Source organism: Balaenoptera borealis (genome assembly GCF_965194805.1).
Source record: "Balaenoptera borealis genome assembly, chromosome: 13".
NCBI classification, from domain to species: domain Eukaryota; kingdom Metazoa; phylum Chordata; class Mammalia; order Artiodactyla; family Balaenopteridae; genus Balaenoptera; species Balaenoptera borealis.
The window spans coordinates 95,345,859-95,363,699 of record NC_138870.1 but is presented as its reverse complement, the minus strand read 5'-3'; the positions used below and the strand labels follow the sequence as shown (position 1 = coordinate 95,363,699).

Here is a 17,841-nt window from a genome sequence, read left to right as displayed (position 1 = left end):
TTAGATTTACAGAAAAATTGCAAGGACAGTAAGAGAATTCACCATATCCTTCACCCAGTTTCCCCTTAGGTTCACAGCATTTACATAACCACAGTGCATTTGTCGAAACTAAGAAATTAACCGTGGTACAATAGTATTATCTAATTTCAGATTTGTCTTGTATTTTATTACTTTTTCCATTAATTTGTTTTTTCTTGTTCCAGGATCCAATCCAGGATCCCACATTGCACTTAGTACACTGTTTTTGTTAGATTAACACAGAGGTTTTCCTATGGGCTCGGGATTGCAGTGGTTGGGAAAAGAATGTGGATTTGGGGGAGAGTAGCCAGAACAAAGTCCGTAGGTGGCCTGTGAGGTGCCCAGGGTGGGTCATGCGGGGATGCTTGGCCTTCCTGACCCCGGCTGGGCTCCGTGAAGCGCTTTCCACTGTCTCAGCTCAGCCCATGTAAAGCACAGAGCGACGACGTCAGAGTTTGTTGGCAGGTTTTACTCATTGACTGGCCAAGTTTTTGGAGCAGGTCCTTGGGGAGGTAGCATTTCCCTTTCGGCAGAAGCTGTCTTTGGGAAGCCCGTAACTTGTGTGGAAGGTCTGGGAAGGTTCAGATCCAGGTGCTGGAGTGACGGGGGTGGGGTGGGGTGGAGGTGGGGGGGATAGCGTGGGAGTGGCGCTGGCTGCCCCGCACCCGGCGCTCCAAATTCTCCGGCTGGTTTCCTGGTTTGACCTGAGTGACCCACCGGGGTGGGTGACGAGTGGCTTTGCCCATCCCCTCCTGCCCCTTGTCCCTGCAGCCGGAGGGGTGCTGGGCATGGGGAGCGGTGGCAAAGAAGAGTGAACTTGGAGCCCGCTGCGGAGATCCAGTGCTGCTCAGATCCCGAGGCCCCTCGAGGCTGAGGGGGCGCACTCGCCCTCCCCACCCACTGCAGCACTCAGGCTTTGTCCCCCAGACAGCAGCCGGGGTGACAGAAGAGTTTGGAGTCACCTGGCCCTGGGTTTGATTTCAGGCTGGGCGATCCTAGTGAATCAACTGGCTTCTAAGGCCTTCTGTTTCAGCATCGTTCAAACGGGCCACGGCTCCTGAGCCAGGGTGCCCGGTCCCCCAGGGCTGCCTCCAGCACAGGGCCTGGCTGGCGTGGGGCACTGCCCATCACTTCCCTTGACGTTTCCTCTTCTCTGTCAGCTGATCCCCACCTCCCTTCCTGCCCCATCATATCCCCCCCCATATCTCTCCCATCGTTCCACACTCAGGGGGTCCCACACTGGCCCCTGCTTGGGTAGCATCCATGTGTTCCCCTCTGGAGAGCCCTATCTCTGACACTAGCTTTCAAGTGCCAGCTTGAAGGCCACCTCGAAGGCCCTAGCTCGCCCTCTGTGTAACTCTGAGGTCCCCTCCCTGTCAATCTTCCCTGGCCCCATCACTTCCTGCCTTGTTTTATGGACACCTGTGATGAAGCCGTATCTTCCCGCTCACATCCTAGACTCACCAGTACCCGATCCTGTGCCTGGCACTCAGTAGGTGCTCGTTAAATGCTTATTGACCAGAACCGAGGTGAACTACATTCTTAGGAGCCTCAGGTTCTTGGAGAACAGCTCTGGCCCTGCCCATGGAAGTGAGTCTCCAGCCCAGAGGGTCCCCAGCTCTCCTGCTGGTGTCCCGGAGCAGGGATGCCCACGGGGGTGGCCAGGGCCCAGCCCAGCCCCTGAGGGCCATCCCCCCCTTGAGCCGTTCTGCCAGACCGCAGGCTCCGCCTTCTGCAAACGGCCGTGGGGGCAGCCGCTTGGGTAAGTTCCCCTTCCGCTTCCTCCCGCCTCCTGTCCCGCTGCGGCTGCTCCTTGCTCAGGGTGCCTCTCCAGCTCTCCATACCCCCGTGTCTGCAGAAGCGCTCCGGGCCCTGAGCTGTCAGCACCACCGCCCCCCAGGCCTCGGACACGATGCAGGCCATAAAGTGTGTGGTGGTGGGAGATGGGTAGGTACCCGGCTGGACTTGCTGACAGCTCCGTCCCGGGGTAGCCCTGGACCCTCCCGCCCTGGCGCCCCTGGGGAAGCCCCCTGCCCTGCAGATGGAGGGGTCCCTCGGAGGCCGCCGGAGGAACGGCTCCCTTTTTCTCCCAGGGCCCAGAGGGAACCCCAGGGGTGGGCTGAGGACAGCTCCACTCTCTCTGCCTACCTCACCCCGGAAGCTGCCTGGGTGGAGAGTACAGGACTAGGGTTGGGGGTGCCTGGGGCCCCTCGCCTGCACCCTGAGAGCTGGGGCTGGTCTCCCACGGGCCCTCAGGCTTCGATTCTGTGGATGCCGGCTGGGGGCAGGGGTGGGTCCCCAGGCTGACCTGGGCTCTAGTCACTGGCTTGCGCTGCTGTGTGGCCTTGGGCAAGTCACAGCGCCTCTCTGAACCTCAGCTTGGCCATCTGGAAAGAGGCCCATGTCCTCAGGGTTGATGTGGGGTCCCTTGAGATATTTTGACTGGTTGTCCTGCATGTAAGTGTGTTCAGTGAAGCCGGCCTCCTGAGCCTCAGCCTGCGTGGCTGGGGAGGTTGTGTGGAGGCTGTGGTGAGGAGCAGAAGGGGGAGGGGCGTGAGAGACAGAGCTGGGGAAGGAGGAGGAAGGGGTGGGAGGGTGACTGGGGGGGTCAGTGTGGGCCAGGCTGAGCCGAGGCGCCTTCTCAGCTGTTAGATCTCAGCGACCTCAGGTTGTCATGTCCCCCACTATGGGCCTCAGTTTCCTCCTCTGTAAAATGACAGCTTTGATATGCCCATCTCTCGTGCCTGCCAGCAGCACTGTCTTAGGGTCCAGCCCGCAGGTACCGTCTGGGGTTTTCTGTAGGTTCAACCCCGACACATTCCCACATGGTCTGGCTGGGCGGGCCTCTTATCCAACCCTCCCATCCTACTGAGGGGCAGCCTGAGGCCTTAAGAGACTTGATTTTCCTGACCTGGGGTGGGCTGATTCTGATGCATGTTATCTGCCCGCCTGTCCAGCCCTGCTCACTTCTGCTTTATATCTGATCTGAGGAGGGGAGGGCGGAAGCCAAGGGCAATGTTCCAGTCACTTAGAGTTACCTTGTTGGCAGGCCCGGGGGAGTGGGTGGGGAGAAGAGGGCAGCCGGTCCCCTCGGAGCAGGAAGTGACGAAACCAAGTGGGGCAGGGGAAGGCCCAGGGCTACCTGTACCCCCTGCCCCCTCCCAGCCCAGCAGACTGAGGGCGAAGACTGTGCGAATAATGGCGATCACTACTAACTTAGTACTTACTATGTGCAGGCCCTGGGCTTAGTCACACTCCTCTATTTTATCCTCCCACCAACCCTAATATTAGGCCCATTTTACAGGTGGGAAAACTGAAGCTCAAAGAAGTTGTCATTTGCCCAAGACCTCATGGGATTTGAATCCTGGTCTCTCTGATTCCTAAACTCCATGCTTTTAACTGCCATGGTGAGGTGGGAGGGAAAGAGGAGGGTCAGGCTTTCCCCAGCATTTGCTGGCTGCTACAATATGCCAGGACAGTGCTCAGTTCTTTTACCGGCTTCGTCTAATTTACTTCTCAGTCCATCCTATGAGATCAACTCACCTTATCCCTATTTTCTGGATGGGGAAACTGAGGCATAGGGAGGTTAAGTGACTTGCCTAAGATCGTGCTACCACTGGGTAGGTGATGAAGCTGGGATCTGGATCCCAGGGGAGTGAAGGCAGAGCCCTGGACAGGTACCAGGGGCCTCCTGGGGACCCCCTGCTCTTAACCCTCTGTCTCACATCACTGTCACCCGGGGAAGCCTGTTACAATACAAATTCCCAGATCCACCCCACACCCCTGATTGAGAATCTCTGGGGTAGGACCCTGAAGTCTGTCCTTTAACAAACACCCCAGATGACTCTTAGGACTCTCAGGTGTGAGAACGCTGGTACAGGGATTCTCAGCCGGGGACACTGAGGCCCAGAGGGGTGGGCCTGGGTCTTCTCTGAGGGCTGGGCTAGGGGACTGGGCAGGTGCTGAGAAACCTCCCTGAGTCTCGGGCAGGGCCCATGACCACTGTCCTCTCGAACTTTCTGTCTTTCAGAGCCGTGGGCAAGACCTGCCTGCTCATCAGCTACACCACCAACGCCTTCCCGGGAGAGTACATCCCCACCGTGTGAGTTCTGTGCATGGGCGGGGCGCTCGGAGGCTGGGGAGACACGCATCACCAAGCCCACCCCCTTTTCAGGCACATCCTGTGAGCCAGGCCGTGCTCCAGCCGGTCTCTGCCTGGCAGAGCTGCCCACTGATTCAGCCGGGGAGGCAGCAACCAGCGCCGGGATGAGTGCCGAGGGCTCCCAGAGGGGAGAGAGGCCGCCGTGGGGTGGGGAGGTGCAGAAGGCGTGCCAGGGAGCGGGTGGCCTTCAAGCAGGGAGATGCAGAGGGCTGGCGTGAGCAAAAGCGGGGTGGAAGAGGGGCGGGGGCGAGTAGTGGAGGGCCTTGACACCGGGAGATCAGAGACATCAGGGCCCACGTGTGTGTCGGGGGAGAGGGCAGTGCCACCTGGAGGCCTGCCCTCGTGTTGGATGTGGTGGCAGGGCTGTCACCTGACACACGGGTATGTAGGAGTATGTGGGGTGAATGGGAAGCACCAGCCCCCTGTCACCGATGCTCGATGGCCCCATGCCTCTCAGGACAGCCCCCCAACTCCATAGCACAGCATCCAGGGCTCTGTGTGGCCTTCTCGCACCTTCCTTTCTGGCTTCATAGCCCAGTACTTTGCTTCTTGTCCCGTCTGCTTCCCGCCCCTGGTCACCAAACACTCCCTGGGCATTTCCACCTCAGGGCCTTTGCTCCAGCTCTTCCCTCTGCCTGGACTGCTTTTCCTTCCCATGTCCACGTGTCTAAGACCTCCAGGCCAGCTCCAGTGCCTGCTCCCCCAGGAAGCCTTTCTGATCTAGCCTGAAAGTGTCTTTCACTCCCCAGAGAGACTTTATCTGATCTTTCCCATGATCATGAGCCTACAGAGGGCAGGGGGCCACGTCCAGTTCTTATCGGGTCTCCCCGTTGTCTTAGCAGAGTGTCTTATGCACAGCGCAGTCTACACGTTGCCTTAGACACGATATATCTGTTTTGAGCCGACCTGAATTGAACTTCATGGAGAGGCCCTAGCAGGATGGGTCACCGCTACCATCTATCAAGGGCCTACCGTGTGCTGGTCCCTGGATGAAATGTCACACATGTGTGACCTCATCTGATGCTCACGGGAGGAGGTGACTATTATTCTAGCCCCAGGGCGCCCGCGGGGGAAGCTGAGGCTCACGGCTGCTAAGGGGCCTGTCCCCCAGGGTCACCAGGTGGGCTGGGCTCCCTCTACTGATATCTCTCCCTGGGACACCGGCCCAGGCTCCAGTTGCCTCAGGGACCCCAGCCCGGGCAGGAGGATGGCAGCCAGGAGAGGGCAGAGAAACCTGGGTAGGAAGCCTGGAAAACTGATTTCTGCTCCGGTTCATTTCCCAACTCCCCCTACGGCGCCAGTGCCCCTCTCCGCATCGGCCCTTACCTGCACACTCACCATCAATCACCAAATGCCTCCTGGTGCTGAGGGAGGGCTGGCTCTAGACCTGAGCGGGAAGGCAGGTGCAGAATCGGGGAAGGCAGCTCCTGCAGAAGGCCACTATCACCAGGACTGTGCTGGCGCTACCTGTGTCCTGTCTCTGCCTGTTGCAGCTGGGCTGGAGGGCCCACTTGCTCAAAGATATTAGACCAATGGCTTCCCCTCTGTGAGCCTCAGTTTCCCTTTCTTTAAGAGGAGGGGCAGGGCTGGGAGATGCCAAGCTCATTGCCTGGGCGCCTTCCCCGTGCAGGGGGATGGGAGGCGAGTTCGCTGGTGCAAGATGGCGGGACCAGCAGCGGCCAAGGTAGGGCCAGTTGCGCTCAGCAGCCCGGAGAGACTGGCCCCTGGTGGCCCCGAGTGGATTCGATTGTCCTGGACAACCTTGTGGAAGGACAGACAGAATGGACCAGGCAAGGTTTACCTTCCCAGGACCCTGAGGGGTTGGGTCAGAGAGCAGGGCCGGCTCCTGGGTGAGCCATCTAGGCAGGCACACACTCAGGTGGGTCCTGCACTTGGTTTAATGCTCGGATGCCCCCATCCTGAAATTCTTAATGTTTGAACAGGGGTCCCTGCATTTTCATTTTGTGTTGGACCCTGCCAGGTATGTGGCCAGGCCTGCACCCCACCCTCTTTATCTTCCATACGGAGCTACTCGGCTCTGGACAAGCCCCCAGAGGGGCTCCTGCTACAGTGCTTGCACCCCTGTGACAGGGAGGGGAAAATAAGCCACCCTGAGCCCTTGACAGTGGAGGGTGGGGACAGCCGGGGAGAGCGGAGTTGGGGAGAACAGGCAGCCTGAGATCTCTGGCACAGAGATAAAGGTCAAGAGAGTTCTGGGGCTGGGGGTGGTAGGGTTTGCTGGGGCCGGAGGCATGTGCCAGTGGACCAGATCAGATAAGCGAGAGAGCTGAGCTGAGCTTGCTGCCTGCGGGTTGGGGGATAAGAGCTCAGGGTCAAAGCCCCGTCTCACAGATGCGGAGACCGAAGCCTGCTCTGTGGATGGCCCTGTGCTGGGTGTTGGGGATACAAAGACAAGGCAGGAAGACCCTGCTCTCGGGTACCTGTGACCTAGGGGTTCTCCCTTTTCCCCTCTCCTTATGACCATTCTCAAACCGAAGCCCAGGTGAGCTTTCAAAAGCGAAAATTACATGGAGCCACACCTTGGCCTAAATTCCTCCCTTAAAACCCACCTCTTACTTACTCCATTCTGGTCCTCGGGGACCAGACACGCCAGCCTCCCCCAGGCTTCTGCACTCGCCACTTCCATCACTCGGTTCCCGGCCGAGGTATCCCCTCCCTGACCCACTGTCTAAAGCAGCCCCTCCCTCCGCCCAGGCCCCCTCCACCTCTCCACCCTGCTTGACATTCTTCGTAGCCCTTCCCGATCTGACTTCTCCTGCTGGGATGGAAGCTCCATGAGGACAGGGCCCTGGTCTGTCTAGTTCACTAGACCAGGGGTCCCCAACCCCCGGGCCACGGCCTGTTAGGAGCCCGGCAGCACAGTAGGAGGTGAGCAGCGGGTGAGTGAGCGAAGCTTCATCTGCAGCTCCCATCGCTCCCCATCGCTTGCATTACCACCTGAACCAGCACCCCCCACCCGCCCCCCGCATTCCGTGGAAGAATTGTCTTCCATGAAAGAAGACATGGTGCCAAAAAGGTTGGGGACCGCTGCACTAGACCAGCTTCTAGAACAGAGATGAGCACATCGCTGGTGCTCTGTAGTGACAGGGCCAGCCTGGCAGGCGGGGAGGGCATGCGCCAGCCTGTCCTGAGAAGGTGCTGGAACTCAGCCACCAGCAGGGGGCTCAGCTCTGTGGGGGCTTGTCTCTGGGAAGGAAGAACACAGGTGGTTAATTTAGGTCGGATGGGCCAGTACTTGGTTTTCACCTTCCTTTGTAAACTGGCAAATCCAGCCCAGATTCCCATAGACAGGATGGCGTGCAGCCTCCCTAATGGACGTACCGGGGGCCCTGCTGAGCTTTCCTGCCTGGCCTCGCACCTCCCCCTCACCCCATACTCCTGCCACCGGGCGAGTTATTCCCTCACTGTGTCTTGCTGGCTCAAGCCTCCCCACTGCTCATACACGCCCTCTGTCCCCTCGCATCCCACCTGGGACACCTCTCCGCTCCCCCATCTCCTCCAACCACCCGCCTCTCTCACCAGTGGCTCTGTCTCCCAGCTTCCCCTCTGACCCTTCTCTAAGACTTTTCCACCCAGTGGCCAAGAGGGCCTTTTCCAAATGCAAAGCTGATCATGTAACCCCTGCCTGGTGAAGCCCCTCGGTGGCGCCCCATTGCCTGGAGGACCACGCCCCAAATCCAGCAGTGGTCCATGCCTCACCTGACCTATCAATCCTCCCTGGTCCCCAAGTCACAGCCATACATGCCCTGTGGTCTCTGTGTTCTGTGAATCCACCTTCTTTTCCCTGGAGGCTTGGGTGGTGGTCAGGTGATGCCCGGCGCTGAGCCCCCTTTCACCTGCCCTCCATACCCCTCCTCCACTCCATGCTGGGGTCAGGGCCGGGCCTGCAGCCCTGGGGGTGCACAAAGAAGCCACACAGACTCTGGGTGAAAGCACTCCAGCCGTGTGACTGTGGGCAGGTCACTCTCGGGCTTTGACTCTCAGTTTCCTGGTGTGTAAAATGGGCACCACGGTAGAATCCACTTCCTGGGCTCGCTGAAACGATCTAAGTATGAAGGGCCTGGAACAGCACTTGGCACCCCTGGGTGCTCAGCCAGCGTGAGCTCCCTGCCCTCTCCACAGCTCCCGGTCAGCCCCCACACCCCAGCTCAAACTCCGCTGAGTCTCCAGCCATGAAGTCGCAGTGATGCTTACACCATGAGCTTTTCTGAATTGGGTAACAGGATCTAGTCCTGGCTCTGCCACCAACTGACTGTGAGATCTTGGGCAAGTCCCTTCCTGTCTGTGAGCCTCAGTTTCCTCATCTGGAAAATGGGAGTGAGGGTTGGCCACAGTGGTGGTATAAGGTTCCTCTGGTCCTGGCTGCCTGTGGGTCTCTGAAGTAGGGGACCCCGGAAGTCGTAGATCATTGTCCCTGCAGTAATCCCTCAGGCTCTGGCAGCTGGTCCTCTGTGGGGGGCCGGTGATGCTTAAGGATGAGATTGTTCAGCCTCTCAGCATCTCCCCATGAGGTGGCTTGAATGTCCTCTGTCCCTGGATCCTCCTAATGGCCCCAAGAGATAGGGCTTTTTTCACAATGAGGAAAGTGAGGCTCAGAGAAGCTGGGTTACTCACCCAGGGTCACACAACCAGCACAAGGCTTCACAAGGAACTTACTGTTCTCTCCCACCTCTGGGTGGCTATCTCCAGGCGAATCAACCCTCCTGCAGTGCATTTGTCCACTCTCTCGCTCACAAATGAGTGTACAGAGGAAGCCAGGTTCAAATCCTAGCTCCTATGCTTGTGAGCTGGCTGGCCTTGGAAAAGTTATTTGACCTCTTGGGGCCTTGGTTTCCTCAACTGTCTAATGGCAATAACTTGAGGTTCTTTTATCTTGGATCACTTGGGACTTCAAGACCTAATGTATGAAGGTCCCTAGCCCTCTGGCCAGCCCCAGAGCAGGTGCTTGGTGCTGCTAAAAGTCCCAGGAACCAGCTCTTTCCCCATTGCCACGGCCCCTGAGACCCTGGAGTTGGTTCAGAGAAGACAGATGCCTTTGGCTCAAGGAATCTTGGGGGGCTTTTTGGTGTCAGAATTTCAGACTGGACATTAAAGGAAAGAGTGTCCCTGCATCCTAAGCTCATCCCAAAGGAGTGTTTCTGGCAGAAGCCAAAGAAAGCATGGGCACTTCTTTCCCCATCATGCCCAGTGATGTCTCCCTGAACAGTGCCTTCCGCCTGAAATCCCACTATGGTATGGGTGGTACGAAGAGTAGGTCTACAGAGCACCTACTACGTGCCAGGTGTGAGGCTGGTCTTGGTGCAGTGAGGAACAAGCCAGGCTTGATGTCTGCTGTTTGGGTGCTGAGTCCACCACAGATTACTGAGTTGGGATGGGGTGGGCGCTCCAACCTGGCTGGGGCTCGGGAAAGGCTTCCTGGAGGTGACCTTGAAATGGGACTGGAGGGAGGATGAGTAAGAGTCAGCCCAGCACCAGGAAAGAAGAAGAGTGGGGAGCTGGTGGGCGTTTGCAGGAACTTTCCAGGCAGGAGGGAGCAGGGCCATCTGCGGAACTTAAGGCTGGACAAGCGTGGGGTGTTAAACATGTCAGGTTGCCCACTTTTTTTGGGGGGGGGGATTGCCTGTCACAGGATAGATGTCTTTGGAGTTGCTCTGAAGCATTACGGCTTCTGCAGCCTGTCACTGAGCAGTGTTCTGGGAGGGCTTCGTGGAGGAGGTGGCATCCCAAGGGCTTCAGTTCAGTTTGGTTTAACTCTGTTCCACCTACACTCACTAGGTGCCAGTCCTGAGTCTTCAGAGATGAAACAGACATGGGCCCCACCCTCACGCGGCCCGCAGCCCACAGCGGGACAGAGACACACTAAAACCAGTTCATAGTCAGGCAAAGCAGTTGCCTGAGAGAGGGGACGACAAGCTCTTTCCAGGTCGGGGACAGGGAGGGAGGTGTCTGGGATGTTTCCCCACAGTGGGAGCTTGTGTGATTGCCCTGGAGGCCTCTCTGGTTTTGGCAGGGAGATTTTAGCCTCTGTCCCACCCTATTCCTTCAACATGTGCCTTTCCAGTGTGTGCCAGTGGCATTTCCTGAAATCTCCAGTAACTGACAGTTTTTGGTGTGCACTAGGGGTGGGCTGGAAGGCCAGGGAATTAACACTCAAGGACTTCCCTCTGCCAGTGGGAGATGGAGAAGGTGGATAAATACCCCAGCTCCTTGCCTCCTCTGGGGGATGCCCTGAGCTCAGTGGCCCCAGCAAGACGGAGCCCCAGTTCCCGCACAGTAGCAGCTCAATAGCTGCTGTCCCTTCCCCTAGGCTGCCTGGAGTCACTTCCCAAATAAACCACTGGTGCCACTCCCTCATCTCAGGGTTTGCTTCTGGGGGGACCCAACCTAAGATGGGAATGAACACTCATTCAACAAATATTGGGTGACCAGCCGCAGCGTCCAGCCTAGGAGGTGGGTAAAGTTTATCCTGATCATGACTTGGAGAGAATGTTATGCAGCCTTGAAAAATCATCTCTCCAAAGGGTAGGTAAGGGCAGAAAAACAGTAGAGACAATGTTTTCCTCTTTATGCTTACCTGCGTTTAACATTTCTTATGTAATAGATCAGTATTTAAAAAAAATAAAAAATAAAACCCAACTGCATAGTGCTTTGTGACTTTGGTCCTGTTGTAGCCCCTCTCTGGGTCTTGGCCTCTGCCATGGAACCATGGACTGCAAGTCCCCAGACTCTGGGGCTGGAGACTGACCCTTCAATCTTGCCTGTTCCCACAGGTTTGACAACTATTCAGCCAATGTGATGGTGGACAGCAAGCCCGTGAACCTGGGGCTGTGGGACACGGCAGGGCAGGAGGACTACGACCGCCTCCGGCCGCTCTCCTACCCGCAGACGGTATGCTGCCCCACCCCCTCCTCGTGGTCCTGGGCTTTGCGTCCCTGTTCCCTCTGCCTGGTGAACCCTGACCCTCCCCTTAAGGCCCAGCGCAAGGAGTCCCCGCCCTCCATCAGTCCCTTGTCATTACTGTGCCCTCTGTCTTCCCAGCCCCTTTGCCTCTTGGGCTCTGGCACCACCTGGTTCTCAGTGGGTGGGGCAGGCAGACTCTGGACCAATGGGAGTTCAGGATGGCCAGCTCTCGGGCTGCTAGGGGAGGGGAGGAGTGATGAGGGCACATCTGCACGTGGCTCTGTGGCTGCTGGGCTCTCTCTCCAGGGTGGCAAGGAAAGCGCTGGGGCTGGTGACCAGACAGGGGGTGGGGGGTGGGTAGTGAGTGCCCGGTGAGGAGCATGGATTCTGGAGTTCCAGATGGCAAATGCTTTAATCCTTGTAAGCCTCACTTTCCCCATCTGTAGAATGGGGTAACAGCAGCACCGCTACAGTGTTGTGTGAAGATTAACCACTTAGAACAGGCTCTGGCCTTTAGGAAGTGTTGGATAAACAAGCAGCAGCCTGGTGTAGAGGTGGGAAGGGAATCCCTGCTCTGCCGGATCCTAAGCGCCCCGCATCCCCTGGGCTGCTCCAGCCCTCAGTGGCTGCCCAGGTGTGGGAGGGCCCAGGTGGGGTGCCCCCAGGCCTCCCCTCACGAGTAACCCTTGTCTGACCCCCCAGGACGTCTTCCTCATCTGCTTCTCTCTTGTCAGCCCAGCCTCCTATGAGAATGTCCGGGCCAAGGTGAGCAGGATGGAGCGGGGGTCCTGGGGGGATGGGGCAGGTGACCCTGAGGGAGGGGAGCACGGGAGGGTGGGACCGCTGACTTTGGCCTGCCTCTGAGGCAGCAGAGGATGTGGGCAGAGAGGGTCCCTAGTGCCACCCAGGGCTGGTGGGAGGGAATCGGGGTGAGACTCAGAGGGGGTCTCAGAGGGGGCTGTGATAGTTAGCTTTACTCTCTAACCTGTCCTCTCTCCTCCCCACACACCCTCATGCCCCCCTATTATCTCCTCCCAACTTGGTGCCCCTCTTCTCCCCCTACCCCCTGCACGACCTCCTGCCCCCACCCACCGGTCCAGTGGTTCCCGGAGGTGCGGCATCACTGCCCCAGCACGCCCATCATCCTGGTGGGCACCAAGCTGGACTTGCGGGACGACAAGGACACCATCGAGAAGCTGAAGGAGAAGAAGCTGGCGCCTATTACTTACCCGCAGGGCCTGGCGCTGGCCAAGGAGATCGGTACGGGGCTCGGGCTCAGACAGGGGAGCTGGGTGCAGGGTGATTGCAAACATAGCTTCCAGGGCCAGGCTGTGCGGTTCCACCCTGGGTGTGCCGTGTACTAGCTGTGTGACCCTGGACGAGTCACTTAGCCTCTCTGGGCCTATGTTTCCTCATCAATGAACCATGGCAACAGCAGTAGCTCTGGGTGGTTGGGAGAATTAAATGAATTCACACCCATGAGCTCCTAAAGCAACACTGCACATGGGAAGCACTCTGTTAATTATTATTATAGTATTAGTGTAATCCATAAACAGATATTGAAATAAGTGCACTTGGACAGAGAGAAGCAGGGATGGAGCGGGGTGTGCTGTGGTTTCTCAGAGGACGAGCAGCCAAGTCAAGCTTGGGTTTTCCGGGAAGGCTTCCTGGAGGTGGTGCTTCTGCTTGGGTTTGAAGGGTGACGGCTTTCCCTCTGCAACTTTCTCACCCCCCGTTCCTCACCCTCCTGGCTTCTCAGCCCAACTCCTCTTTGCCTCCCGGCCACTGGACCAAAGAAGTGACTGCTCAGGGTCACGCAGCTGGTAGGTGGCAGAAGCAGGATTTGAACACAGGACCACAAACCGCTGGCTTGGGGGCCTCCTCGTGGTGGCTCAGGGCTGCCTGCACCAGGGAGGTGATGACCGATGGGTCTGGCCTCTTCCGTGGCGTCCAGGTCTGCTGTCCTTCGTCAGGCCCTGACCTGCCTGGGGACAGGGTACTTGCCCAAGAGCCTGGGGCCACCAGTGGGGTTTGGCCACTATGAGCAGTGACCCAGCTGCCCAGGGTGCTCTGCGTCACCGCAGGGTCCTGCAGACCCAGGGTTTGGCCCCTGAATTGGTGGGGCCTGCTGCAACCCATCCCTCCCTCAGCCCTACCACTCTTCCTTCCGCCGGAACTGGGAGGGCCCTGGGGACTCACATCTCTTCACAGGAAGAGAAACCACAGCCATCACCCCCTGCTTCATGTGACTAGCCCAGTGACATGGCCGTCTTTCCCAGGGGCCCCCGCTGCCACTTAAACCCTGGGTCCTATGCCCCATCCTAGGGGCTCTGGCTCTCAGGCCCTCTGGTCTTTCCTCACAAATATTGGGGATTGCACCCCTGCCTTCCCTTCTTTCTGAACAGCCTGTCCCCCCGGACTCCTTCCACCCAAGACAGTGACTCTCCAGGCTGTGTCCGACCCCATCCTTCTTAAAGCACAAGCTTTGGGATAAGATGGGACCTGGAAGCCTGGATTCTGGTCCTGGCACTGACTGTCTGCGTGACCTTGGGCCAGTGGCTCCCCCTCTCTGGACCTCAGTTTCCCCATCCGTACTAGCCAGCCTACACACTCCCTAAAGTTCCTTTCTCCTTCATGAGGAGAGGACTTGGGGTTCCTGCCTTGGCCTCTAGCCAATCCATCTTGGAGCCAATACCAGCTGGGGGTGGCCAGGGGCAGTGACTAATGACTTTGAACTTGCCTCGGACCAGCCCAGGCCAAGGGGGAGAGCTGGGGGGCCTGCAGGCTAATGAGGACAGCAGCTGCCTCTGCCCACCAGCCCAGGGTGATGAGCTGTGGGGCAGCTCTGATCCCAGCTGCTAATCACAGGATTGAGCGCTTCCTGGGTGCTGGGCCTGTGCATTCTCCTGCTTCATCGTCATAGCAACTATGAAGGAGGGACTCTCATCACTTCACTTTACAGAGGAGGAAACTGAGGCTCACAGAGAAGTCACTGGCTCAAGGCCACCCAGCCGGGATGTGCCAGAGCCGAGACTCGAATCCGGGCTGGGTGGCTCTCTCAGCCATGATCAGGGTGGTCTGCTGCCCCCACAGGTGGGAGACTGGGGCGCAGAGAGGGGGGACAGGCTGAAGTCCTGGAGTGGCCAGGCCCCCAGTCAGGACCCTTTCTCTAGACACTACTGATCCAGGAAGTAGGAGGGTGGCAGGTACCAGGGAGGACGCAGCTGGAGGGTGTGGAAGAAAGAAGTGGACACTGGCTACGGTCCCTTGCAGGGAGACAGTGGCCAAATGCCCAGTGACACCCTTCTGGGCACAGAAGGTTATGGTGACGAGACTCCCAGACCCAACTCGGGGTGCTCCGTACCTGCCAGCTGAGCCCTGGGACCACTGCCTGTGCTCCCTGGTGGGACAACACTCCCATGTGCAAGGGAAACATCCAGCGTGCCACTCAGGACAAGTGACATCCTCTCTGAGCCTTGGTTTCCTTGTCCTTGCCCCACACTTTCTTTCCCTCGTCCCTGGGCTGCCCCTCCTGAGATCCTGGCTCCCCTCTCCCAGCTGTGTGTCTCTGGCCCCGGGGCATCCCCTCTCTGGGCCTGATTCCTCACCTGGGAAGCGGGGAATCACAGAATTTCTTCACAGGGTTGTCGGAAGCGCCCAGCTCAGTGCCTGGCAGGGAGCAGGTGCTGATCAGTGTTGGTCTGCTTCCTTCCCCCCACAGAACAGCAAAGTTCCCCCTTCCTGCCCCTCTCCTTCTCTGTTTCCTGAAATCGGCCCCCAGGCCTCTCGCAGAGGGGGTTTTTCAGTTGCTCACTTCAGGGAGGCTGCCTGGGTTGTAATGGACACAGGAACTCGCACAGGTTCCTTCCAGAAGGTCACAGAACACTGCCCCTGGGAGTGGGGCTCAGCCTGCCTTCCTCTCTGTCTGTGCCCCGTGCTCCAGCCCTGAGTGGTCACGTGGGAGAAGGCTGGTCCCCTCATGGGGGAATGGGTGCTCCCCAGTTCCCATTCCTCTTGCTGAGGGCCCCCAGCTGCCCCTGGGGGAGGGGAAATGTCTAGTGTGTGACTTTGGATAAGTGACTTTTCTGAGCCTCAGTTTTCTCATCTGTAAAGTGGGGAGATGTGAAGGACTGGTTAGATGACATTTGGAAGGTCCTAGTGAGCGGGCCACGGGTTCCTCAGGCCTCCTGGGGGAGGATGGAGGCAGGCATGTGGCAATTTTCTAGAAGAAAGTGAGGCGCTGAGAAATTTGGTCACCGTAGCTTGAGCCCCTTTCTTACCAGGAAGGTATCCTTCCTCAAATTAAGGACTTTTGTGTCCAAGAAAGACACAGACCTGCTCTCGTAGGGGTGTCTTAACCTCTCCCTCTGAATAAAACTCTCCCTTTCCGACATGAGGAGACTGAGGCACAGAGGGGTAAATACCCTGCTCTGAGTGACACAGCGCAGGTGGCCACCACAGCCAGTGCAGTTGTATGGCGTGGGAGGGGGTTTTGCCCAGCCCTGACCTAGGCCTCTACCCTCTTGCTGCCCTAACCCAGACTCAGTGAAATACCTGGAGTGCTCAGCCCTCACCCAGAGAGGCCTGAAAACCGTCTTTGACGAGGCGATCCGGGCTGTCCTGTGCCCCCAGCCCACGCGGCCACAGAAGCGGCCCTGCAGCATCCTCTAGGGGTAAGAGCCCCTCCCTCCCCTCCCCCACTCCCCACACACAGCAGGCTCTGGCTGGGAGGGAGGCGTCCAGCCACTCTTCGGTGGCCCTAGGTTTCATCGGGAGTGGCATTTAGGTTGGGACAGAAGAGGGACCATCAAAGGGGCTTCAGGTTGCCCATTTGCCTGAGCCGGTCCTGCTCTGTGAGCCCAATTCCCAGAAGGAAGGTTCAAAGTGTCAGAAAATGCCAGGTAACCTGAGGCAAGGCGTGGTGTCACTGAGCTCCCCCTCTGCCGTCCCTGCAGCAGGGCGGGGAGGATCACGGCAGAGAGATACCTCAGCCCCTACCCCTTGGAAGAGGCCGGTTGAGCCAAGGAGACCTGACACCCACATATAGGGGTAGAGGTAGGGCAGACTGAGTTATGAGGCTACTGGGGCAGAGGAGGGATGGGTAGGGGTTGGAGGCACCCACGAGGCTTCCAGGATGGGTGGGACAAGAAGGACGGAGAGGACTTGGCCAACCTTGAGCAAAAGCTGGGAGCTGGAATGAGCCGTGAGCCAGGAGAGCCGGGAGTGGGCTGTGGGTTCTGCTTGGCCCCAAATTCTCACCCACTGTCTGTCTTCCTTCCAGGACACACCCAGCCCTCCCAGCCAGATGGTTCTGACCCTCCAGGGCCCCCACCCAAAGCCCCATGGCACCCCCGCTGGCCATGCTGTCCCCTTCCTGTGGCGTTTCTTAGCAAGATGGCTGCAGAGCTTGGTTCATCATCTTCTCTGTGCTGGAGTCCCCCCTGGGGAAGAGTGTGAATTTGTAGGTGCTGCGTCCCCATTCCCTCATGCTCCTGCCTTCCCAGGAGCCAGGGGGGAGCCCCAGGACCGATAAGCCACCCCTGTGTTGCTGTGGTCAGATGCCACACATGGCATCATCTACCTGTTTACTCCTCCCTCCCAAAACCTGAATCCCCTCTGGAAACTTCGGGCCAGATGGTTGCCGGCCACCACTTATATACCTTCAGGGATGGGTCTCTCACTCTCCCATGAGGCCGTCTACTCCAATATTGATGGTCCTGCTTGTCTGAGAGTTCTCCTACTGAGCTAAATTAAGTGCCTGAGAAGTTTGTTCTTCTGGTCTTAGTCCTCCTTTTGGGGACAACATAAAACATTCAGATTTTCTAAATCTCTGTGGGCACCTGCCCAGCCAATCAAAAGGCTGGGTCCTGCTGACTTCTGCCACCTCTCAAGTCTTTCTGCTCCACTCACAGGATCCTGAGCTACATTTACCTGTGCCAGTCTTAAAACTTTCAGACCCTGCCAGTCAGGATTTCTGTCACTGCAAATAGAAACCCAATTCAACCTGCTTAAGCAGAAAATAAATTTACTGATTCAAGTTTGGAAATATCATGACTTCAGGTGCAGCTTGATCAAGGGGGCTCAAATGATGTCATCAGAACTCACTTTCCTGTACCTTCTGATGTCTGGTTCATTCTTAGGCAGGTGACTCTCAAGGGCTTCATCCTTCCAGTTTCAAGCTCAGCAAAAAAGAGCAAGTGTCTGCCCTAGGCAAAGTTCTAATTAAGGTTTACTCTGATTGGACCAGCTCAGGTCTTTTCAACCAATCACATTTGTCAGGAGAATGCTGTGTTCTGATTGGTCAAGCCTGGACTACATGCCACACTAGAGCATGGAGCGGAGGCAGCCCTTTCAAAACCATACCCACTAGAGTGGAGGGAGGGGTTGGTTCTCAAAGGGAGACTGAGAGCTTTGCCAGAATTTGGGAATATGGGTGTTGAGCAGCCAGAAACCCCTAGTCTCCACTATTGGAGGTCCCAGAAAAGTGTCCCAACAGTGTAAGGAAGCAATGCCGGTCCCAGCAGGCACAAAACACAGGCAACTTTCTTTAAAAGAGAGATGGGGCTGCTGTAGGATTTGCGAAGCTCATCCCTAAAGTGTCGCGGTACAGGCATGGAGCCAGTCCCACCTCAGTGTTTGCTAGTTCACGAATGCCAGACTTTCCAATCCTCTGGACGACTGTGCTTCTCTATCTAAATGTCATCCATCCATTCAACACAAATTCACTGAACACCTACTCT

General features: G+C 57.6%; 1 protein-coding gene across 2 annotated transcripts; it reads left to right on the top strand.

The window, feature by feature from the left end:
- The first annotated feature begins 1,112 nt into the window (after nt 1-1,112).
- RAC2 (Rac family small GTPase 2) lies at nt 1,113-17,149 on the top strand. Of its 2 annotated transcripts, none has more exons than XM_082350662.1 (7): nt 1,113-1,944; nt 4,049-4,120; nt 10,972-11,089; nt 11,804-11,866; nt 12,202-12,361; nt 15,642-15,774; nt 16,383-17,149. In XM_082350662.1, exons 1-6 carry the CDS (start codon nt 1,931-1,933, stop codon nt 15,770-15,772), a joined length of 558 nt encoding a protein of 185 aa, XP_082206788.1. In that variant the 5' UTR covers nt 1,113-1,930; the 3' UTR covers nt 15,773-15,774; nt 16,383-17,149. The 2 variants fall into 2 exon arrangements, with proteins under 2 accessions (XP_082206788.1, XP_082206787.1); XM_082350661.1 differs by having other exon boundaries at nt 1,115-1,965.
- Nucleotides 17,150-17,841: the final 692 nt, after the last annotated feature.